A 24,584-nucleotide genomic window follows, 5' to 3' on the forward strand; every position below is an offset into this window, starting at 1 on the left:
ATAAGTAAGTATTAAAATAAAGAAATAAAAACCAGAATTCAGAATAATTATGCTAAAAAGGTTTTTAGAGAGAATAAAACTCTGGATTTCACAATGTAATAATCAAGTCGGTGTCATATATTAATTTTGTTCTTATATTACCGTCTAAACGCACTAATTATTTTGTCCAAAATTTATTATTTCCTTGGTACAAATTTTCCTGCGCCTTTTCGTATACAGAGATGACTGGTGACGACGACTACGATATGGATACACGAGCAGCCTTATGATTAGTGATGATGTATAGTTTATTTTCCTCTCTGCGCATCTAATTGAATTGCTACATGGTTGGCTAATTAACTGTCTATTAAGTACACAGATCCTACAAGTACAGCCTCGTTAAACAAACTGCGCCCGAAACGCAACCTTCTCACACATAATCTAATCGCTATTATTATTTTGTTCATCAAGAAATATTGTTGTTTTTAATATTATTTTTTTCTTTTTACAAAGAAGAGAAATAGATATAGAATGTTGTATTACATTTAGTGTAGGAGTAAGGATGAAATTGCTACTGTGATTATAAGTTTTAACTTATCTCAGAGGGCGCTGTCATTATTTATTTGGTTCTTAATTGATGTAATAAAGAAAGACCCGTTTTAATTAATTTTTCTGTACAGAGTCTAGAACTTTTTCAATGCAATAAATATTTTGATATTTTTTATTATTAAAACATTTGGGGGGGAAAACCGATAAATCTTTTCAACAAGTTTTTTTCTATGTGCAACAATCTTTTTGACCTATTTCCAGACAAATAAAACGCCAAAAACATCAGTCATCAGATTTTGCACAAAATCCAAATTGATATTTAACCAAGAAAGAAATGTAGATTTTCATTTTTTTTTTCAAATAAATAATTTCTAGTTTTGGTAAAAATATGTTGCTAAGTTTTGATGAGGAATATCAAATTTCTATCCTAATTACGTAGTTTTCATTTCTATACAGTAAGAGTATCAAAGGTTCTTGCAGGCTTCTGAGCTACGGATTTGATCAACAACGCATCACAAATTTCTAAAATTTTTAACCAACTGAGTAAAAATTTGCAGCAAATCGTCAAAAAAGCGTCTAACATAACTTTAAGACTAGCTCCCTGTTTTTAGTAATTAGGTAATAAATAAAGTCACGTAACAATCAATAGTCGGCGAATAAGTCCATATTTACACAATACGTCTCTCTCGATTACGTATATTAAATATTTGTCACAAAACCAAAAGCGTCCCGTCGCTTTATTTTCTTCTTCCTGCACTTTTTCACACTCCATATTGTTAAATGGGTCCGTAATTGCTAAGCCCCTCCACTTTGTTGCCCATGGTTGAGGTCGTCGACTTGGTGGTCTGCACCAAAATCGAGTCCACCACCAGATCTTCGGACGCAAAATGGGGGGTTCCATTATGTCATACGTGGCTCAGCGGCGCCGATTGCTTCATCGTGGAGGCGGTGACGGCCGGAGAGTAGCCCACGGCCAGCGGCTTCGCCACCACCGACCGCTTTGCAGTGTTTGACTCAATCAAATACCTGCGAAAACAAATTCATTTTAAGCAAAAATAACTACTTAAACGGAATCAATAAAAATTTATTTTTAAATCTGGGTTGAATTTTTAGGATCAAACTGTTTGAAATAAAATTCATAATTATGAATTTGGAAATAATTGCGATTTCCCATTTTTTTTTTCTTTTTTAAATGAAGGAAACGGCACTCAATTCGTCGTTTATATTTTATAATAGGATTTTTCATTTAAGCATCAGTTAGGTAGGAAAACATAAAAAATTGCGCACAATTTAAAATGAAATTTTTTAAGACAACTGAAAGATTTTCACACAAAAAAGCTAAACATTTTGGATAAATTTGTTGAAAATTAATGAGAAGAAATGACTCGAGGTTTTTTTTATCATATATTTTAATTTTTGAAGTAATATAATGATGTTAAATTTGAATTCAAATTATGCAGTGTAATTTTAGGTATTTAAAAGATGAATTAAAACCTTTCTTAAACAAGAGGGTTAAGAATTTTGAACAAACCTGCGTCCTGTGATGCGGAACCAGAAGCGGCGCCACGAGTCGAGGGTCTTTCCGGACCAGATCCAGACCCCGGAGGTGATTCCGACGGCGAGCGCCATGAAGTACTTGAGCATGAGGATGGAGTAGAGTGGCCTGGGTCGGTGCTGCTCGTGACAAGGGCAGGTCCAGGGCGCGAGCCAGTCACGGTGCGACTCGTAGAAGTGGCAGCCGATGACGATGGTGGCGGGCACGGTGTACAGCACGCTGAAGATGCCGATGCGGATCATCAGCTTCTCGAGCTTGTCAGCTTTGCTGCGGCCCTGCTGCTTGATTACGTTGCGGATGCGGAAGAGGGACACGAAGCCCGCCAGCAGGAACGACGTGCCCAGGAACAGGTACGCCACCAGCGGCGCCATCACGAAGATGCGCAGGTTGTCCGCGTTCTGGTTGCCCACGTAGCACACCCCGGCCACCGCGTCCCCGTCCACGGCGCTCATCACCAGCACCGCCACCGACTTGACCGTCGGCACCAGCCACGCTGCCAGGTGGAAGTACTGCGAGTAGCCCGCAATCGCCTGCAAATCATAAAAAAAAAAATTAATTGACATTGCTTATGAAAATGTGCAAATTCAATTTTGCTGACAAAATAGCCTTTAAAGTTGTTTCTTATTTGACTTAAATTTTGAAGAATAGACAATAATGTAATAATAATAATTTCTTTCAAAAATTTGCTTCAACAATTGACATTTTTTGACTAAGGTGATTTTAGCAACTTGGTGAATAAATTAAAATAAAATTCTCAAATTGTTCTAAAAGATCTTAGCAAGAGAATTTATAAAATAAGATATCATTATTATTATTTTAAACAATTTAAACTTTCCATTAATTTTGTATGTCCATACTCAGACTTTTTCATATATCAGAGCTTTATAAAGCTCTTAATAAAATAAAATGATGTATTGTATATTTTTTTAATGAAAAAATGGAAGTATAAAAAAATAATAAATATAAATTATATTAAACATCAATAATTATAATTTTTTAATTTATTTCACCTCATTTCCCCATTTGAGTCCTGCAGCAAGGAACCAGGTGAGGGTGAGGATGACCCACCAGATGGATGAGGCCATGCCGAAGAAGTAGATGAGGAGGAAGACGAGTGTGCAGGGCACGGGCCCGGTCGAGTGATAGCGGATGATGCGTTCATGGCAGGCGACCTCTTCATGGCCGAGGCCCACCCGAACCAGGTAACCGACGCTCACCATGAAGTAGCACGCGCTGAGGAACACGATCGGCCGCTCAGGGTACTTGAAGCGCTGCGTGTCAATCAGAAACGTCGTCACCGTCATCAGCGTCGACACGCAGCACAACGCCGACCACACTGTGATCCACACCGACGCAAAATCGCGCTCCTCCTAAAACCAAATTTGGTCAATTTTTTATTACATGGTTTTAATTTTCAATTTTAAATTTTCCATATGTTAAAATATAAACTCTAGTAATTGTTTGAATTTAAAGCAAAGAGTGGAAACTAATAAAAAAAGGAACAGCTTAAACAATTTTCAACCATTCCTTATTTATAGAGTGACAAATTATTTTTGTTTGCACATGAGACATATAAAAATCATTAGCAATTCTTAAGGAACATTTTTAACTGAATCATAAGGCTATCATACAATTTTTGGACATAATTATGACTAACTTTTCTGCATACCTTATTGTTAGTTCTGCAAAAATTAATGGTTTTAATAAAAATTTTGAAAATTTAATAAAAGGAAACAGCAAAATTTCACTAGAAGTAAATTGAATTTAGAAAGGTTCTGAACGTGAGATCGTTGTTATGGGATCATAAAGTATAAGACTATAAGAAGATAAATTTACTTGGGTGAGCTTTTTAAGCCAAAGGACAAATTGAGCTAAATAATAATTAATGGGCATTTCCTTTTCTTATCAAGGCTGATTGAAAAACTTCTGCACTTGTGAGGCAAATTTTTCGAATTTTTTGCAAAATTGGAACCAATCGGAAGAAAATTTAATTTAAAGAGCACTCTTTGTCAGTAAAATTTATAACCAAACTCTAATTACAGAAAAAACTAAAAACTACAATGCAAATTTAAAAGATGATGCTAAACTATTTGTAGCCAAAAATTAAGAATATTTGAAAGTCAACCATAAAGAAAATTTATTAAAAACAATTTAAATCAAATATAAAATATCTTAAAAATTTGTGGAACTAATTTTTATTTCTAGTTTTCACATCTTATTTCTTGATTTATTATTTTTTGGCCCAAATCTTTTTAAATACAAACAAAAATTTCAACGAGTATGTTTCATGCAAATTTTGTCTTTATTTTTATTAAAAAAAAAAACGATTTACTTACCGGCGAAAAGAAGACGCCGTAACAAGGCAGGGCGCAGTTGTCGACCGTGGATACGGAGACGCTCCTGTTGAAGAGCAGACTGTCCCTGCCGATGGGCACAAGGGGACTTCGGCAGCGGCACTGGCAGTCCTTGGCGTCCACCGAGGGCTCCTTGCCCGCGAGCGACGGCGAATTGCAGCCTTTGCCGTTTTTATTCTTGCACTTGTTGTTCTGGGCCGGCGGCTTCCTGGTGGGACGGAGGGGTGGGGAGGGGGCGTTGGTGGCTGCCGCGGCCGCCAGGCCGTCGGGCTTGTCCATGCAAAGGGCGTCGGGGTCGCCGTGGCGCGGGAACTTGTCGCAGGACATGCGGTCGGGCCACTTGAAGCCGTAGTGCTCCATGAGGGGCGAACACCCGTTGCGCGCCCTTTCGCACACGCTGCGGCACGCGGGCAGCGGCTGGTGGTAGTCCTCGATGCAGATCGGACTGTACATCGAGCACAGGAAGAACAGCAGGTCCTTGCTGCACTTGATCTCGACCAGCGGCCAAAACTGGTGCACTTCCAAACCGGCCTCCTCCTGCGATCAAACAAAAAATTATTTAGCTGCGTAAAATTTCTGAATTAAAAGTTTTCAAATCACGTGATTTCAAAAGAATTTTTTACAGCTTCTTCTCATGCCATTCAAAACATTTAAAAAACTAATGCCAAGAATTTCCAAGGCTGAAAATTTTGGAAAAACCATTAAATTTGCTAAAAAAATAAATTAATTTCTCTATTCTGTAGTTTTTCTGGAACACGTTTCTGAGGCGAAATTTTCTGGTTAATTTCCTCGTAATTCAAATTTTATATCTAAAAGAATCCACACCTTTAAGAACATTACAAAGTTTTGAAATTAAAAAAATTAATTACAAAGAATTTTTTTTATCCTCAATAATTATGCACTTTGTTAGCTGTTTTAGCCTGTTTTAGGCAGTTTTATGCAAAATTGTAAGTCGTTTACAATCGATCGATTGGGGATTTTTGGCTTAAAATTTAATAATCTGCACTTTTATTAGATAATTTTGAAAGCCTGCGATAATCAGAATATTTGATCAATAATTTTTAAGTCTAATTATAGAGTGAGATCAATAAAATTCGCGCATTAAAACAATAATTGATAATCAACAGCGAGCATTTTTATTATCAAAAAGAAAGAGGTGAACCATCTTTTTTCTTTATTAATATTAATTGAATTTTGCCTTCATTTGTTTTCAATAATAAATTTTCAGCACTTGTTTTGATACTAGGAAAAATCAAATTACCATTTTAGAGAATAAACAACAACAATAATAAAAAATAAAGAAGAAAATTATGTTTCAATTCTAAATCTGACTGGTAAATAATTTATAAGTTTTATGGAAATCAGATTGTGACATAATTATTTTAATCCACACCTGTGTGTCGTGGTTCAGCTCGTTGGGCATCGACGTCAGGTTGTAGCCGATACCGCGACACATCGGAATCGTGATCTCCTCGCAGCGCGACCCGTCCGACGCCGCGGCGGCGCCCAACACCCAACACGCCAACACCAACCGCAACATCTCGCGCTCAATCCTGCCTCCGATCTGAAACAATCAAGAACCACATAAATCAAAATCAATTCGATCAATTATAATTCAATTGACAATTGTAATTGTAAATTTCAATTTGCGTTCAATTATTGAATAAAAAATATAAATATTCTATTAAAAAATTAATTATTTGTACATTTGTTTAAAAATTGGTAAATTATTTTTAACAAAATTTCAAACAATCGAAATTAGTTTTACTGGTGTTCAGGTCTTTTAAGACATCATTTTTTACTTTAATGAAAATTGATTTATGCAATTAAAGGACGAATGATCATATTTTCAAATAATTAAAATTAAATAATATTTTTCATTTAATATAGTGACATTTTTTTTTAAATTTCATTTTAATTAATTGTTTAAAATATTCCAATCTCACGATTTTTGCTCAAAAACTCTTTATTTCTTGTTTTTGCGATGAAAATGTTGTTTACATTTTGCATGAGAGGCCGTAGGAGCAAAGTAGCTTACTTTAGGCGAGTGTCCCTTTTCTGCCTATTTAATTTTCATGGGGATTTATGGAGCAAAACCACCCTCGGGTCTCGCAGCGTGCACTCTGTGTGTCGGATTAGCTGGTTGCGGGGGCTGCTGCTTTTTGTTTAATGCGCCCGGCGTTAAAAGCTTTAGCGCTTCGTAAACACAATTCATCTAAACAAATATCGCGCACTAATGCTAACCAGGTGCGACCGGAATCGAATTCCTCGCTGCCCGCCCGAGATTATTGATGGGACAAGCCCCGTATCGAAATTAATGTGTCTTAATTACTCATGCACGGTTGAAAAAGTATTTATGCACCAGTGAGGGCTCTTTTGGTGAGACGAAAGAAGGGATTAGGGGCATTGTTAATTTATTTCAACTGCATCTGTCGCGCTGTGTTGTTCCAAGGTGGTTTGTTTTTCTTTCTTCTTCTATTTCCGGCGCCCAATTAGAAAATAAATGTCGATGGCCGATGGACAATCCCAAGGCTTATTTTGAACCCCTTGGTTTTGTGTGCCGATTTAAAACCTAAGTATTATTGAATTTAAGATTTGGTATTAAAATCCAGGTTTTTCCCCTAATGAACCTTAAATTTTTGATGTGAAAATGACGGTCTCAAATCAATATTGCTAAAATCTGGATGAAAATTTTGTTATCCCGACATCAGTTAATTTCTTAATCTTGGATGTAAAAGTCAACGGATCTTTATGGCTAACGACTGAAGTTCAAACCAGTCAAAACCAAGATCAAAAATTCTAAAAATCAAGCCATTCACAAAATTGCCAAAAGCTTTAGCCTAATTGGTCGTTTCAACCTTGAGTATAAGTTTGATTTAAATGCAAAAAGGTTTTATTTCACCTTTCACTTCATCAAATTAATTACAATCTTTTGATTACTTCAATTTTCAGTTTTTTATATCTTATTGAAGAATTTGCTTTTTTTGTTGACGTGGATTTAAAAATAGAAAAATGGCTGGAAATTCTGTTGCCTGTATTGTTCGCTGTGGGTTTCCTTCAAATTATAAAAAATAAATAAAAAATGATTGGTGACCCTAATTATTTGGTACCCAATTTTTTAAGGTATCACACACACATCAATTATATAAATTTTATTCTATCCAAAGTTAACGCTTAAAATTTAACCAAAAGTGGAATATAACAAAATATTTTTACTTTCAGCTAAACAAAATTTCATAAAAAGAGCGTCAAACGTTTTGGTCATCTACTTGTGATATAGAACAGATTTCCAAATTCTATTAAAAAATTACGAAATTTTGAATTACGTGATTTGTGAATAATTTTCTCGCCTCGTTGAAATCGCATTAGGCACGGCACTCCGGGCACTCTCTCAAAACGAATACTTGTCTCGGCGCTATCGAAATCGAAAGACCAATATTTGGAAACGCCACTCGTTTATCTTTGTAAATGAGGGATTAGCTGTCAGATTACCTCTCTCATGCACTCCTCTCTGCATTCAAATTCTTTATCAAATAAGGTGCGCGAGAAAGAATCAAGCAGGCACTCGACAAAACAAATCTTAATTCGAATCTGATGCCCGTGTACCGACCCGTGTTTTATATCATAATTATCTATTCATCTCACTCAAAACTGTCAGTGCCGAGCAAGATTATCCTCGGCAGAAATTATTTTAACAGTGGTAATGAGGACATGTCGAGTGAAAGACGCTTGACTGACAAATTGGCAAACTGACGAGAGATGGTGTGTCGAAATCTATCACCGCGGCCACTGATACTGCAGGAAGAAAGACGGGCAGCTAGTCGCCCGCACTTGATTTTATCTCGCCAAAGTACAAACTTTTCGAGTGGCCTCTCGTTGCGCGAGCTTCGTCAAAACTCTGAATTAAAAAAAAAAATGTGCAAACATTGGCACCTTTCAGATAGATAATTGTGAATTTGTTGTTTAAAAATATAAAAGATGGTATTAATAACTAACAATGAATTAAAAAAACTCTTAATGCAAATTAAGTGATTTTTTTTAGAGAGAAGCCCAAGCTATAATTAACTGTGAAAAGAAAATGATTTATATCAAGCAACTTGAGCAAAGGGTTAAATTTAATAAAGCAGCCAAGATGTTTATTTACGGTTTAAATAGATAAGACAATAATTCATATTATTTTCTGTGGAGGGGGAGAATTTTCTGCTAATCAAAGGTTTTGAAGTAACCTTTGCGCGGTGACCCATGGGGTTCTTAATCATCAATCGATTTCGCTTGACCTTTCTAATGAAGAAGCGAATGTGAATAATGCGTCGGCATGGAAGTATTTTGGATCAACAAGATCGAAAATTAGATAAAAATGTTATTTATTTTATTAGAAAAATGTTGAAGTTAAATTAAATCCCAAATTTTTTATCAAATATTTAATTGTCCTAATTTTATTTAAAATTGCGCACAAATGAACCGTTTTCCACAAGATGAATATAATAGGCCTGTTCAACTTTAAAATGTTTAGAGGTTAAGAATGGACCAAGAATTCAAAACAAAAGAATAAAAACTTTGTGTCCGCCCAAAGAGAAACACTACTTCCGAAACGTTTTTCTCTTTCTTTACCTAAGAGAAAAGCCGGACACCTTTTAATAAATGATTGCACGCGTTCCGTCGGAGGAAGGGCTGTTTTACGTTAGCTGGAGAGTCGATAAATCTTTCAAAGCGTCCACATACCGTTCTCGTCTCGCAGCTTATTTTCGCCGCTCGCGATCGAAAGAAAACTCGCCGCGGCCCGGGAGGAAAAAATCGATCCGGAGAGTTGAGGAAAAAAGAGAGTTGCAAAACGGCTGGTTTTTAATCAGAGAGAAAGAGAGGATTACAATCAACTCCACGCGCTGCCGCCCGAGATAAGATTTGCCATAGAAGAAACGCGCGAATCAATGAGGACATTTGGATGCGTCCCGAGGAGGACGGCGGATGCGCCAACAGCCGCGGACATAATTATTTATCTTGGATTGTTTTGTGCGGGGGAGTGAAAAAGATGTATTGGCAGCCCATATTTCCTTCGGCAGTTCATCGGGCGGAATTTTAAGTTTCGACAATGGCGTCATGTTTTTTCCTAAATAACAATTTGATTGATAGCTCACGGTCTATTAATTGACTCTTCACCTGCCACGTCTCAACTATGGCCATATGCGATTTCACGTCACGCATGTAATTCTAATAGTGTGACAATGTCTTTCAAAGTGTGTGCAATCCATCACGTTTAATTCTATTGTATTTGTCTAATTATTATTTCAAACTTGTATTTTTAAGCTTATAATTCTGCCCTTTGAATACGTAATGGCAACATTTATAATTTTGAAAATTTTCTATAAATTCATCTTAAAATTGTCTTTTTTTCAGCTCAGTTGTCCTGTTGAAGATTATTTATTGCAAATAAAATGGTAAAAAATAATTTGATACAAAATTTGAGTCAGCAGATTACCTATATTTTAATTTATGATTGATTTTGATGGTTAATTCAAATTTAATATGTATATTTGTTTGTTTCTTAATACTTATATCAAGTTTAAAAACACGAAAATAATTTTAGATTGGCAAGTATTGAACATAAATTGATTTGAAAAATTAAAATAAATAGAATTGTAAAAGTCTCTGAAAGTTTTGCATATATTAAAATCCAGCAGAAAACATTTTTTTTTAATTGTCGTTTCCTTTACCAATAAAAAAACCCCATTAGCATACCATTACGTTTAAGTAAAGAAATGAAAATTTGTTAACACTTTCCATATCAATCTTTACTTACAAATTCTTTCTGCGTGAAAAATTAACTGAACATTGTTCCCAGGAAAAGAATATTTAAAATCCAAAGGAATAAAGAAGTAAATTTTTCTGAACACTAAAAAAATGGAGTCAAGATTGAAAAATGGATTCAATTGTACTGCAAGTTGTATTTCTATTTTAAAACTAAGTGTTTTAAATGATAATTATTTAAATTTACTAATTTCCCGATCAGAGTAAAAGAGTAAAAAAACTAAACACAACAATTTGTAATTTTAATTTAAGCCACAATAATTAATGTATAAAAATTTTATAATTTTGGTATAAAAACGTTGAGCACTTCCTGTTTAGCAGACAAATAAATCATCAACATGAGAAAAATTAAAAATTTTTAGGCAAAGAAATTTTAATAAATTATTTTTGCTAATTAATACAGCCTGCAATCCATAGTCAGATCGCTTCTAGATCTTATCTGGAAACAGTGTGAGGCTAATTAGCGTGGGAATGACGTTTGCCTCTGAACAATTAACCCCGCCACTTGATTTCGGCACTGGCCTCTCTTTGTTATTATTATTGTCGGTGGCCAGGCGAGGTGAACATTAATATAAATCTGGTTGTCATCTCGCAGACCGCAGGAAGCTCAACCAGTTGTACATGTGTATATTATTTGTTATGAGAGAGACACAACGTGTGTCATGTGACCAACGCAGATCCAACGCTCAATTTATCGCTTGCTTCCCGGCTGCTCCAAAGAACACGACCGGCTGCACATTATATTAATTTTAATTTCTTGCTCAACCCATTCTCACGCGGCAGTCAATGGTAAGAAAAGAATAAGACAATAACTGGACATTTTGACACCTTTATACTTTTCATGATTATTTTATGCATCTGATAAACATTTTAGTAAGACAAACCAACAAACACAGATATTTAGAAATTATAATCATTTTGATCATGTTTTCTTAACTAATGAATTAAATAAGCTACAAAATGACTTTGACTAATAAAAAAATTATTGATTTTCTATTAACCTAGTTTGTTTATTTTCAAAGCTAATTGTTTACCAAGCTTCCCAAAATAATTTTATCTTTCCTCAAATTTTCAGTTTCACCTGAATGGCCAAACAAATTTGACAGGTATAATATTTTATATTGATGGTATTATAATTTAATAAATTTAATCCAACTGGAAACAATTTTACATTGAACACACCTACAATAATTTAAAACTCTTTCCAAACAACTGAAAATAAAATCCATTAAAAATTTTACTAAAAATATAAGCAGCTTCTTAAAATCTCATTATAAATTTTTTTTTATATCGAAATGTTTTTTAGATCATAGTTATGTACATAGAAAATATTGAAACTTGAATTTTAAAACAGGCATTTTTGCCCTCCTATAACAAAATAATTAAATGAATCATTGCAAAATTCCATTCTTTTTAGTTTATGACTAGATATCCTTTGAAACTTTTATTGCTCATTTTGAATATAAAAACAGGGTTTGGTTTAAAGTAAATTACGATTAAAGTGTTATTTAGAAAAGGGTTAGTTATTCAAATGGAAGGTTCCAAATGTTTTTTTTTTTTTTCAAAAATTTAATTATAAATGAATTCCCAAAAGTAATGTTTTTCAGTAAATGGAAATATTATTGTGATTTAATCATATTGAAAATAAATCAACATAAACTTTTTCTCTCTTTAATCGGAAATTCTATTTTTAGAAAGGCTGACTCCAGCTGAAAGTGGTCAGGCGAATTGCGGAAGATTGTTTGTACCGAATGAGCAGAATATATGGAATCGACTTAATTATCTCTAGCATTGGAATAAAACAAGGTGAACATTGTTCTCGTTGGAGCGCAGAAGCATAGAGCCAGAATAAATCAGACGTTTCTCTTTATTCGCTCATTGTTTCTCTTGCCTACTCGCGAAATTCGTTAGAATTGCAAAAGCAATATGAGTGAGCTCATGAAAAATTCACGACGACTCGCGCGGATAATGACCACTTTGTACAAAATCGCGCACAAAATTGCACACATGTCTCATTTTTCAGCGGAGCCAAAATTGAGATCAAGAGAACTTTCTTGACGCTTATTGCCACATTTCGTTTCAAAATAAATATAGCAGCCTGAATAGATGTATTGAGACTGATTATGGGCATTGTATATACACGTGACAGTTATAATTTATAGAAGGAATCAGAAGAAATAATGAATATTTTGTATTATTATGTTAAAGTGGATGTAAAATTATCTTATTGTAAGTCCCTTTCAACATTACAATTATGCAGTTTAATTAGAAAAGCTCAATTCTCATAATAATATTAAGAGTTTCATAGTTAATTCTTGTATTTGTTTTTTGTTAGCATTTTTTTAAATTTATATTTCTTCAAAAGTTTGAAAATATTAATGAATAATTCGAACCTAATTAATTTAAATATTATTTTAGAGTGACAGATCATCAATAGCTGGGTTCTCGGCAGTTGACAAAGGTTCAAAAATAAAGAAAAGAAATAATTGATGTTTCCAAAGATAATCAAAATGTATAGAATAGAATAATATAAATTCATAGTTAGACTGTTAGACTTTTAATTTTTTTCTGAATTATTCCCTTTTTATGAGCTTATTAGCCAGATAAATCTAAAATTTGGTCAAAACTCTATAATTTCATCCTGATTAATTTACAAAAACCATTTTTGATAAAAATGAAAGACAAAATTTAGAACGAAATCTAAAGTCTGAATCTAGATGATAAAACAAAATTAAAAACAAAAGTTACATACTGATGAGGCTCATTTTGAAGGTTGGAGAGGGCGCGTGCTGGAGTGCAGAGGGTGGCTGAGGTGCGTGTCCATGCCGGCGTGAAGACTCGGACCGACTGGCGGGCGTGGATGGTCCGGACAGGAGGCGAGGGGAGGGCGTTTGCGGTGGCGAGAGTGGAGGAGGCAGTCGGACCGATTATTCTCTATTCGCACCTAATTAATTTATTATTAGACTTCCTTTGTGCGCGATAAGGGTCGCCCTGTGAGTCGCTTGGCCACACGGTTGGTTGGCAGTGCTGTGTTGACAGCTCCCGGACTCCGAATGCTCTCTGATAAAAATATATGTGAGAGGCGAGAGGAGGCGAGATTTTGATTTGCCTCCTTATCTCGCCACTGACAATCCAATTTACCGGTGTAGACACCTCGTTTAATGAAGTGCACGCAGCGATAACCAACACTCTTCCATCATCTTAATCAGCCGAGGCCGAGCTGAATTCTTTTTCCATAAGTCGCAAAACAACTTTCAGCGATAATTAAATCTACGACTCATCTAGATTTTTTTTTTAAAAGTGAAAATAGAACGATTTTTTTCCCGAAGTTTCTTATAAAAATTAAATTTTTTGTTAAAAATTTTTTTACATTTTTTAAATAGAAATAAATTGCATGGTGTTGGCCAGCCTGATAATGATAAACAATTAAGAAAGTGGTGGGTTAATCCTTGAAAATATTTTATTGAAACATTTAGTTGCTATCATGAAAAAATTAAAAATTTTAAAGCGTCGTTATGTAAATCATTTACAATAATAATAAAAAAATTAATTAGTGTCCAACAATTTTTTACTTAAAATTTTAACTTTAATCGTTGAATCATTTAATTTACCACAATTATATAACATTTGAAATAAAATTTAAACCACTTAATCAGAATAACAATAAAAAAAATGGTTATAATAACAATAAATCAGATAATGTGCCTCTAGCCTCTATAAAAAATCTAAACTAATCCTTTCCTCTTCATTTCACCCAAGAGAGCCACCAGCATGATTTTATTTTATTTTCAGAGTGAATACGAGCCCTATGTTGTGCTATTCAACACAGCATGTGACATTTTATGTATGTACTCAAGCCACAGGAAGACTCATGTCAAAAAGTTTTGATTTCTCGGCTGCTGCTCCCCGGCAGCAGACGCACACGCGCATTTTTTTCACCATATTATTTGCCATGTTATCAGCAGCAAATAGGTGTCTACAACTGTAAAGGTGTTTCATATTTATATCTTGGGCTCTCTTGCCGGGGTTTTGAGAGAAAAACGCTCGCGGCGCATATTTGCTCTGCAAACTCAAACATATACACCACCTTTTCCCGCCCTTCCCGCACAAATTTTAATCGCAAAAAACTTTTATGCATCGCTGCTTTCGTCTCTTTTCACATTCATCTAAGGCACATACGGTGTGAATATGGACGCTTTTAAAAATGCTTTTAATATCAGCATCCAAATTTTTTTTTTATGTATATTTTATTCAATTTAATTTCCAGATTAAAATAAATTAATTATAAAATTAAAAAAACCAATCACAACTTAAAAAAAGAACCGCAAGTTAAAATGAAAGTTTTCAACTGATTATTAAATTATTTAGTAACACGTTTCAATATTAATGTGTTAATATATTCAATATAAATATTTTTTTAATTCACTTAATAATTTTATTTATATTAAACATAACATATTTGGAAATGAAGATATCGGGCTTTTCCTCGTTGCAGAAGAATTGTTTTTATTAAAAAAACAGAAATGGCTCTACCACTTTTTGGTCACCCTATTTCATGAGCAAACGCGCTGCTCGCTGACTAAAACAAGAAATTTGTGTTTTTTGAATAAAAACATTTTTTTTTCTGCAACGAGGAAAAGCCCGATCTCTTCATTTCCATGATCATCTCCTCGAGTGTCAACTTCTTCAAACAAATAATATTTATTGTTTATATATTTCGTTCTGTTATTGAATAAAAAGGATTTCACTATAAAGAAAATAATATTAATAATTATCTTTAGATTTAGAAATTACTTAATAAAAATTATATTCTAAAGAAGGGAAAAATTCTGAATCAACTTTTTGTGTGATTTAAGAGTAAATTTAAACATAAATTTTTGTATTTAAATAGAAATGTATTAAATTGTCAAAATTAAATTAAAAATAAGGATAAATTTTGAAAAGGGTTGGAATTGGGGTGAAACAAATCCTTTCATAGCGATTAAATTAAAAAATACTATTTTACATTAGAAAAAAGTTTTTTTTAAATTTTGTACAACAATTTATATTGCATTCCGATCAGCTGGCTGGGTTTTCTAAAAGTGTTTTCCTTATATTTTTGGCAGGGCGATAATTGAGTCGTCACGCCGGGTTGTCTCCGAACCGAGGGTGCGTTGCGAAGAAAGAAAAAGACCCCCCAAGCGTGTGAGTCATCGGGCTACGCGATGCCAATAAAGAGCAAATCAATGTCCACCCATAAACGCACACCGAATCTTTAATGTACATCGAGTCTTACTTTAATTATATCAACAATGCAATAAAGTTTGGGAAAGAATTAAAGAGAGAAGTTGTATTTATTTGGGTGGTGATTTATTGCCGGCCGGGATGCAGCGCAGCTTTGCGTGAATTTCGGTCGCGTGCTCGCCCTCCCGCCCGCCCCCTCTTTAATCGGGGTGACATCTGCCACCCCTGTGTATTGCAGGCAAGGGTTGCTCTCTAAGCCTCCCCCTCTCATTATCGAACGCGCACTGCACGCGGCGGGCCCGAGAGGAATTTTAATTTCCAGGCCCCGTGAGAGAAATGATAAAGAGGTTCGCGTGACCGCGATCGTAAAGTGTAAAATTAAATGCGGCTCTCCAGATCATAAACGCGCAGTCCATAAAAGCCCTAGTGTGCCGTTTTGTATGTACATGTGTGTTCGAGAAAAAGTAGCGATTGCTCCGCGGCAAACAAAACATAAATATATTTTTGTTATAATATTTGAACATAGATTCGGCTACTCCGAATTGCACCCCCCCCCGCCCCCTCCTGGGAGCAATAAAAATGTAATAAAATAATTCCGTAGACTAAAATTTCCTGCAGCTGGGGAAGGAAATTTTCAGAATTGAAATAAGTATTTTTTCTTATATTTAAGATGTGTTACAATTTTTTTTTTATATTTATTGATTTTGATGAGATGGTTGAGGAAATGTATAAAAATAGCTGTCATGATCTATATTTCTAGATAATTATTGTCATGAAATAAACATTATAATTACTAAATTTAAATTACCAACATTGAAAAAAAAACAATACGATAGAGTTCAAAAATCTAAAATTATTCTTATCATGGCAGAAAATAAACAAAAAATTGCTACATGAAGAGAATTTTATTTTTTATTTTTATAGAATACAAAACATGACAAAACATACCGCATAGCATTCCCATGATATCATATAAAAATCTGATTTTTTTGTTTGTTTTAATTGGTTTTAATGACTGAGAAGTGAAAATTGACAAATAGTTTATTAGATTTACCATTTTTAGGATGAACTTTTATTTAAAATTAACACTATTTGACCTAATTGACAGAAATCACAAACTATTTTTAAAACTTATAAAAAAATAGTCTTTTACTAACTCATTATCATTGTATCACAAAAAAAAAATTAATTATTAAGAAGAAAATTTGGGAAATTCACATTTTTCTGAATCTCACTTAAAACGGTAAAAATATTCACGAATTATATATTTTTATCCTATTTTATTGATTAGAATCACAAAATAAATTCAATGAATGTTAATATTTTTTCTAAGCGTTAGTTTGAAAGTTTTCTCTGACCCACCAGCAGGCATGGACACCGATCTGCCAAAGTGTCAATTGCAAATTCGCAAGCGCGTGAAAAGTGGCGAGCGCGCGACCCAGGAAGTCGATTGAAAGCGGAGGTCTCTCGATCCAAACAACGTGCTACTCTTGTGTCTATCTTTCCTCCGCGTGTGTTTTTGCGGCGAGAAACGGCTGATTCGCAACCGCACTCGCTGGCTGCTCTTTTTCGGCGTATATCGGGTTTCTGGTGAGAAAAAGCGAGGGCTGAAGGTGCGACGCCGACCGGCACCTGCCCTTCGCGCCACTCTCACGCCTCCTCGCGCAACAATTTTTGCATTCGAGTAAGACCGAAACTTTTGTTCCTCCACAAAAGACCAAAGAAAACTTGATAAACTTGCCCGGACTACTTTTCGAACAGCTCGATGAGAACATTTTATCAAAAGTTTAACTAGACCCACAATTTTTAAAGGGTTAAGATGTGTCAGGAAATAAATTGGTAAATTTAAACCTGACTGTGGTGGCTAAAAAAATGGATTGTCTAATTTCCAACAAAAATATGTGAGAAACAAACAACTTTATTTGATAGTTTTACGAAAGCTTATAAACATTTGACCATACTTTTGAGCTCTTTTTGATCATTTTTCTGAACATGACCTCTTTTTTAATTGTTAATTTTTAATCTGAAATACTGAATATCTTAAATTCTTGCAAAATGACAAATGATTTTTTGCATATTTTAAGAAAATAGACATGAATTTGTAAATTGAAGTTCCTTATCTTGGAAAACTAAGTCATTGTAAAAAAATCTGTCTTAAATTTTTTAATAAATACTTCAAAAGATTCTCGCTTGGCTAAAAAGACTTATTAAATTTATGTATATTGTTCATAAAATTACTCTACCGGGGCAATTTTCAGGTAAAATTTGAGCCTGGAAAGTTGCCTTATTTTAAAAATAAAAACTGCTCTATATCAGTATATTTCTATTTATTTCAATCTACGCTGTAAAAACATACATTAGAAGTTATTTTCCAATAATTATCATTTCACGATTACTCTGAACTGTCATTATCTTTACTCAGAACTCGGAACTCACCAATCATGTTTAAATTAATTGATATTCTAAATATGAATAATTGATTTTTTTAATCTCTTTGATATATATTGATTAATTTTCTATTAAAACTTTAGGCTTGAAAATTTAAAGATCGTGGAATTTTGATTATAACCGAAACTAAAATAATTACTTGGCCTTTGGACAGCTACAATTTATTCCCAGATTTTTTGTTCATTCGAAACAGGAAATAAGTTTTGGTAAAACGATCGTGCCCAATACTTAGTCTGGACCATGTAATCGTCTCCATTTCAAATTGAATTCCATCTTTAGTGCTGCGGCAACACACCATAAACCGGCGCGACAAACTACCCGCCGAGTGCGAACAGACGGAACGGAATGGCCCATAAAAGACACACAGACCATATCAATAAAGACAACACCAAACGCCATAAAACTTTAATTTTCCCACTTTTATTATTTCGCTCCAGGAGGAAAAAAAATGAGTCTGATTCGCGGATCAGGTAAGGGTCTGAATGTTTATAACACAGGCAGGGGTGTGCGCGAGGGAGAAATCGATTTTGCTCCAGCAGACGCGGAGCAGCCAGACTTAGGGACCAAGAGAGAGATTCACTCTCCGACAGCGAGCCAGTTTGTGTATTGATGTTTCGTTCGGGTAGGTTTTTCCGACGGCGAGGGTTCATGTATGTATATTCGTCAAGTGCAGATGGGCCTTAGAGTGTGTCCGTCGCACATAGGAAAAATATTATTTTTACTCGAGTGCTTTTTCAACCGACGCACGGCCCTTTGAGAGATGAAAAGGGAAATAAAAGGAAAAAAGAGAGCGAGGTTTGTGTGTGTGTTTGCTCTGGATATTGGCCCAGTCACCTGTCTTTGGCGCTCACATTTCACGCTAGTTATCCCAACAACCTCGGATATAAAATCAATTCCCCAGATTGTTTATATTTCATTCTTGGATAAAGAATCCAATCCAATCCGTTTGATTAAATTCAGTGAAGTTGTAAAACTGCAAAATTATAAAGGTAGTGTTTCAATTTTAAGGACTCCTATTGTTATTTTCAAATCAAGTCTTTAAAATAGGAGTCACTTTTGGCAATTTTTGGAAATTTTAACCACCATTGTTGCAGTAAAGGCCTGATTTGACTATGCCAATAAAAGACATTCACAACAGAGAGGTCTCATGCGTACAATAAATAATTTATTTTTCTTTGTTGTTAGTAACAAAGTGGTACCAGTTTCATTCTGGGTTTTCCCTCAAACAAAAGAAACTTTGTTTCATTGTTGCATGGGTCCCGATTGATTTACAAAATAATAAAATTAATTATTGTGTGCTACAATTTAGTGTCCTCAAATGAAACAAATTTAAGTTTAGCAAAAACACTCAAAATAATTATTCAACAAGGTAGAAGCTCTTTTTTTTCATCGTTTTTGTTGGAAATTTGGGAAATTACTCAAGTTTGAATAATTCAGCCATTCTGAATTCTGCTGAGCTTGGCTCCAACATACATACTTGACGAAACGTTTCTGTGCGCAAATTTATCCTCGCCATTTATTCAAGATAATTGAACCGTGAATTTCCTACTAAATGTGCGTTTGTATTTTCCACCCCATTATCCCTTTGTTGATAATTTTTGCAATAATTTTTAATTGTTGACAAGTTTAGAGACACGACTGTTTCTTTTCATTAATTTGAGTCAAATGAATGTATTTTTTAGTAACAATATTCCCATTTATTTATTTATTTTTTTTCGATTATTTAACAACCGCATTATGCTAAGTGTCAATTTAGTGCCTGTCAAAACACGAATTGCCGCAGCCACTCATTTACTCTGTTTTTAATCGCGGCTCGTAAAACTTTTTATGGCTCAATTAAACGGGCTGGGCGTTGTGTATATTTTTCACATGCACGTGTGGCCAGACATGCATTTCGCGAGCGTCGGATGTAATTCCAAGCAAATCTGTCGCGATTTTTATATTGCCCTTTTGAAATCGATTTTTTTCTTCTCTTTCAGGTAGGGGAAAATGCAAATTGCTCTCATAAAAATGCCGATGCACTCCTCCCTTTGTCTCCTTTAATAATAATAATAATGATGAAACCGATCCACGAATATAAAAGAGAAGAAAGAGAACAGAATCGCACATCCACCTCCGCTTTTGTGCACGTATAAGAGCAGAGTGCGGCTGTGATCTCTTTGACTCGGAAAAAGGGTGTCACGATTTCCAGAAAAAAAGTGAACAAAAAAGCTTTTGAAGAGAATCGTGTGACGTCCGTAAAATATCAAAATCCATGACGGAAAAACTCTCAAGGTGGAATTTTAGGTGCAGTTAAAACACAAGATTAGAAATTATTTATGCTTGCAAGACTTCAAAACTATAAAAAAGGTTGACTTTTTTTTAAACTGAAACACCGATTTCGAGAAATTCCCAAATAAGTTTGGTCAAAGGGTTAAAATTTAACAATTAAAGCCTAATGGCTTTTGAAACTCTACAGGAAATTTTAATTTCTCAGGGAACATTTGAATCCCAGGATTCTGAATATTCTAAAAACTATAAAAATGAGTACTTTTTGGAATTTTACACGTCAGCTTAAAAAATTTAAAATAGAAATAACTGTTTATTTTAAAATATTATTTTTTAAATAACATGGCATCTATCATTTTATGATTTTTCTTTTAAATTTTATTCTAACTTGATGCCAAGATTACCCAAATCTGACCCAAAATCAAAAGTTATTTGTTTAATTTGAAATTTGCATAAAATCAAAAATTTTGAAATTGCAGAAATTTAAATCACTCCCAAATTAAAATTGGAAGCTAGATTATTAAATTTAGAATTTATCAATAGCAGAAGGAAAAAGTAAACAATTTTTCCATCTTCAAAAATAAAAACGGACGAACTTTACAAGATGAAAATAGCATTAAAAATTCGTTTGAAAAAGAAAATCGATGGAAAAGCGTGCGACTCTTTCTCTCTCGCTCTCTTTCGCAAGTGAGTTTTCGCACCTCGCAACAAAAGCAGCCCATCCCTAAAACAAACGGAGAGAATAAACCGCACTTGAACCCCCGCATGTACGTTCGTATGTACGCTGATTGCTGCTGGTTTTCCCCTCGTCGTCGCACCGCAAACACATGGTCCTCGGTTCGAAAGTTTTCAAAAACAAACAAAAATCCCAAATATTTTCTCCACCTGGAAGTTTCAAACTCACCTTTGGGTTGACGTATCCGAGGAGCGGCGGTGCAGACCCCTTTGGCCAAAATGTCCTGAGTTGTCTCTCCAGTGAAAGAGGAGAGAGTTTCGCGAGGGACGACCGGCCGGAGCGAGCGCTGCCAAAGTGCTGCTCGCCGCGCGCGTCCTGCGCTGCCCGATCGATACTCCGCCGACAACTACCCCCTCGCATGCGTCCACCGTCGCTCCCCCAAACGACTCACGCCCACAACACGAGCGGCGCCCCCGACTCGGCTTGCAAAAAAATAAACCGGCAGATGCACCTTGATACATTTTCAAATTTGACCGGAAATAATTATTCAAATAACAAATAATAAATGATTGAGTTCATTCATTCATTATTAACAAAGATTTTTTCATCTCCAATAATAAATTGTATGTAAAAAATTGTAATGATTAATTAATATTTTTCTTAATAATAATTTTAAATATGAGTTCTCGTTTTCTCAAATTGAAATGTTTAATTAATTAAATGCGTTGAAATTAATTCGTATTAGAAACAAAATTTTCTCAAGCACAATAAAGTTTAAAATATTTTTTTTTTTATTCAATGAGGGCTATCATTATCGCTAAATTGTTACATATTTGTAAAAATCATATTTATATAAAAATAAATAAATAAATTAATAAAAATTGAGAATGGTCTAACAATGAAATAAATTAAAAATATATCAAAAGTTGACAAATTTGGGAATTGCACGTTTCTTTTGAGATAACAAAGGAAAACTTGATATTTGGTAATACCAAGTAGAATTTTAATTTTTTAATTAATTTAAATTCTCACCAAACAATTGAATTGTCAAAAAGATGAAAGTTTTGTTATTTTATTTATTATTATTTTTTTTTGCATTGTAATTAATAACCAAAATATTTTTCAAGAATAACAATTTTTTTTTTATAAAAAAAGCAGTTTATTCTTGGAAAAAAATATTTATTCATTGTAAATATCAAATTCCACATCAGTTACATTACTTAAATTACTCATAAAAATAGTTGTTAATCAAATGGGCGAAATTGGAGGAAATAAAAATTATTTTTGACAAACCTGAATGAGGTGGATTCATATATTTTACATGAAAGAGGAATTTTATATTATTTGTATGTAAAATTCTGCATATTTCTTGCAAGCATGAAAAAAACTCGTTCCACTACTTGATAAAAATGCATTTAATTTTTACTACATTGCCTATGTCTACACATAGAGGCATGTTTGATTTTTGCGCACGTGTACTTACAAATTGACCTGTATGTCTGCTCTGCGTGTCTCTCTCAATTCAAATAAATACAAACAGCATCCATCGTTGGTTTTGCCGTTCGGAGCCGCAGCCGAGTTGATTTGATTTCCGATTTCCAATTCGGTAGACCGAACGAACATATCAAGCTCTCTGCCGAACTTTATTTATCGACGGGGAGCCTCTCCGCAGCGACATTTATAAAATATTCTGACATTTAGCTTCACTCAACCAAACATAAATTAGGAGCCGTTTCGTCGGCAGGGAAGGAAATCAATTTTCCCAAAGCAGCGTAGAGGATTACAGGGAAAAAGAAGAAAAAAAACACGCTTAGCTGTTTTTCTGTTTTGCGATTCGGATTTTATTTAATTTTCCACATGAGTTTGCCTTTAAGTGGAAAGTGCATGCCTCCTTGTCATGATGAAAATTTACCATTAATTATCAATTTATCAACAAGAAAGGTTACCGAAACGACTTTTAATTAAATTGTGAAACAGTAACAATATAAAAAAGGCAATTGATGTTCACTTAGCAAAAAATAATGGCTTAAAAATTAATAAAATAGTCACAAAATATAAAACAAATAACAACATTAACTAGTAAAGAAGTCTTGAAAAGGTCAAAATATTATAAAAAAAAAATATCAACTGCCAAAAATGTTGTTTTAATATTTTTTTTAATATTTAATCGTTAACTTGTTATAGTTTTAAAGTTAAAAATGATTATCTTTGGTCGAACCAATGTGGACATCAATAATAATAATAATAATCTAATAAGGAATGTGATAAATTTCTTCAGTTTTTCTTTGAAGGATAATTTAAACTTAAAAATTGATTGCCTGATTATTTATCTTGATATGGGCCAAAGTTCTTTCTCACTCTCTCATGCCGGTAACCTTTATATTTTAAATTTTGATATCGACTTCAATTAAGCCGAAATTTTTACTCGTCGAAAATGAGAACCGAAAAAAGTAGCGACTAGCGAGATTTTAATTTGAAGAGAGTGGTGGCTGCAAAGGATATGGCGTTTTGTGACAATGCGTCTCCCGCACATATGACAAAAAATAAAGGCTCGCCAGTATCAACGTGCAGTGCATTATATCAAGAGAGTAGAGAGCGCATTTAGGTTAGCACATTGAAGCTCTCTCGTTCACCTTCCTTCAGTGGAACAATAGAATGCTCGGGTGTTAGGCAACCTGCACAACGCACTCGCTCGTCGGGTCGCGTCCTTTTCACTTCAAGGCGCACTGCTTATGTATAAAAGTAGACAACTCTCAACGGTTGCTAATAGTGCGAACTTCAATGAGAAGAAAAGATTTCCGTAGTTCTTTATTCTTATCTTGCAACAACTATTATGGTATTTTCTTAAAGAAATAGAGACTTTTGCAGGCAACAAACAATTAAAATTGTTTTGTTGGAACTAGCAATGAAAAAAATTAAAATGCTCGGGCAGAGCTGAATATTATTATTATTTTTTTCCAAGTTTTTTTGACACTATTAATTTGATGAAATAAAAAATAATTTAAGATTATTCACATTAAGAAGGGTCTTTTACTAAGAAATCAATCCATTTGGCTCAAAATTTGACCGTCTGCATAAAAAAAATACGGGAAAATTATAGGGCTAAGAGAAAAGAGGGGCTTTTTTACCTTCTTTGACCCATTTAAACCATGCAAAAGACCACATTTGACTCCAGAATACAACGATCGGCAAAATCAAACAAAACAATAAACTGATTTGACTATTATCATAAGCTTAATCTCCTTAAATAATTCATTTAAAACGGTCCTTGGCTGCGTCAATTCAAATTTAAAAACCAACCCTGCACTGAAAATTTAAAATTTTACAGCTGGAAGTTCAAAAGCAAAGCAGATTTTCTTTTTAACAAATCTATTTTACATTTATACGATTGTATTGCTGGTCAAATTTAACCTTAAAGGATCTCACAAAAAATACTCCATTGACTCCATTTGATTCACAATTTAATTTCGGTCAATCGAAATATTTCAATTTCCAATTAAAAATTAATAATTATAAAGAAACAGTTGAATTCAAAAGCTGATGATGAAACTTTCCAAGCGCTTGAATGGAACGGAAAATTTTTTCTTTGGAGCCGCACTTGTGCTCCCACAGAGAGTGGCGATGCGTAAGACGCGTTCATTACACAAGCGCGGTCGGAAATGTTGAAAGAGCAATTAAACTTTCAAGACGCCACTCAAACATCCTTTGCTTCTTGTTGCCCCCTCGC

At 34.2% G+C, this 24,584-nt stretch overlaps 1 protein-coding gene across 4 annotated transcripts; it reads right to left on the reverse strand.

Annotated features, from left to right (window-relative positions):
• Nucleotides 1-65: 65 nt before the first annotated feature.
• LOC132205661 (frizzled-2-like) lies at nucleotides 66-21,200 on the reverse strand. Of its 4 annotated transcripts, none has more exons than XM_059634893.1 (6): nucleotides 21,086-21,200; nucleotides 5,831-6,001; nucleotides 4,420-4,974; nucleotides 3,094-3,453; nucleotides 2,060-2,613; nucleotides 66-1,554 (listed from the first exon to the last, which is right to left on the reverse strand). In XM_059634893.1, exons 2-6 carry the CDS (start codon nucleotides 5,975-5,977, stop codon nucleotides 1,434-1,436), a joined length of 1,737 nt encoding a protein of 578 aa, XP_059490876.1. In that variant the 5' UTR covers nucleotides 5,978-6,001; nucleotides 21,086-21,200; the 3' UTR covers nucleotides 66-1,433. The 4 variants fall into 4 exon arrangements, with proteins under 4 accessions (XP_059490876.1, XP_059490873.1, XP_059490872.1 ...); XM_059634890.1 differs by lacking the exon at nucleotides 21,086-21,200 and adding an exon at nucleotides 12,995-13,281; XM_059634889.1 differs by lacking the exon at nucleotides 21,086-21,200 and adding an exon at nucleotides 7,930-7,959.
• Between the last annotated feature and the right edge of the window lie 3,384 nt (nucleotides 21,201-24,584).

This window comes from Neocloeon triangulifer, unplaced genomic scaffold (genome assembly GCF_031216515.1).
Source record: "Neocloeon triangulifer isolate White Clay Creek 2 clone unplaced genomic scaffold, ASM3121651v1 ptg000003l, whole genome shotgun sequence".
Lineage (NCBI taxonomy): Eukaryota > Metazoa > Arthropoda > Insecta > Ephemeroptera > Baetidae > Neocloeon > Neocloeon triangulifer.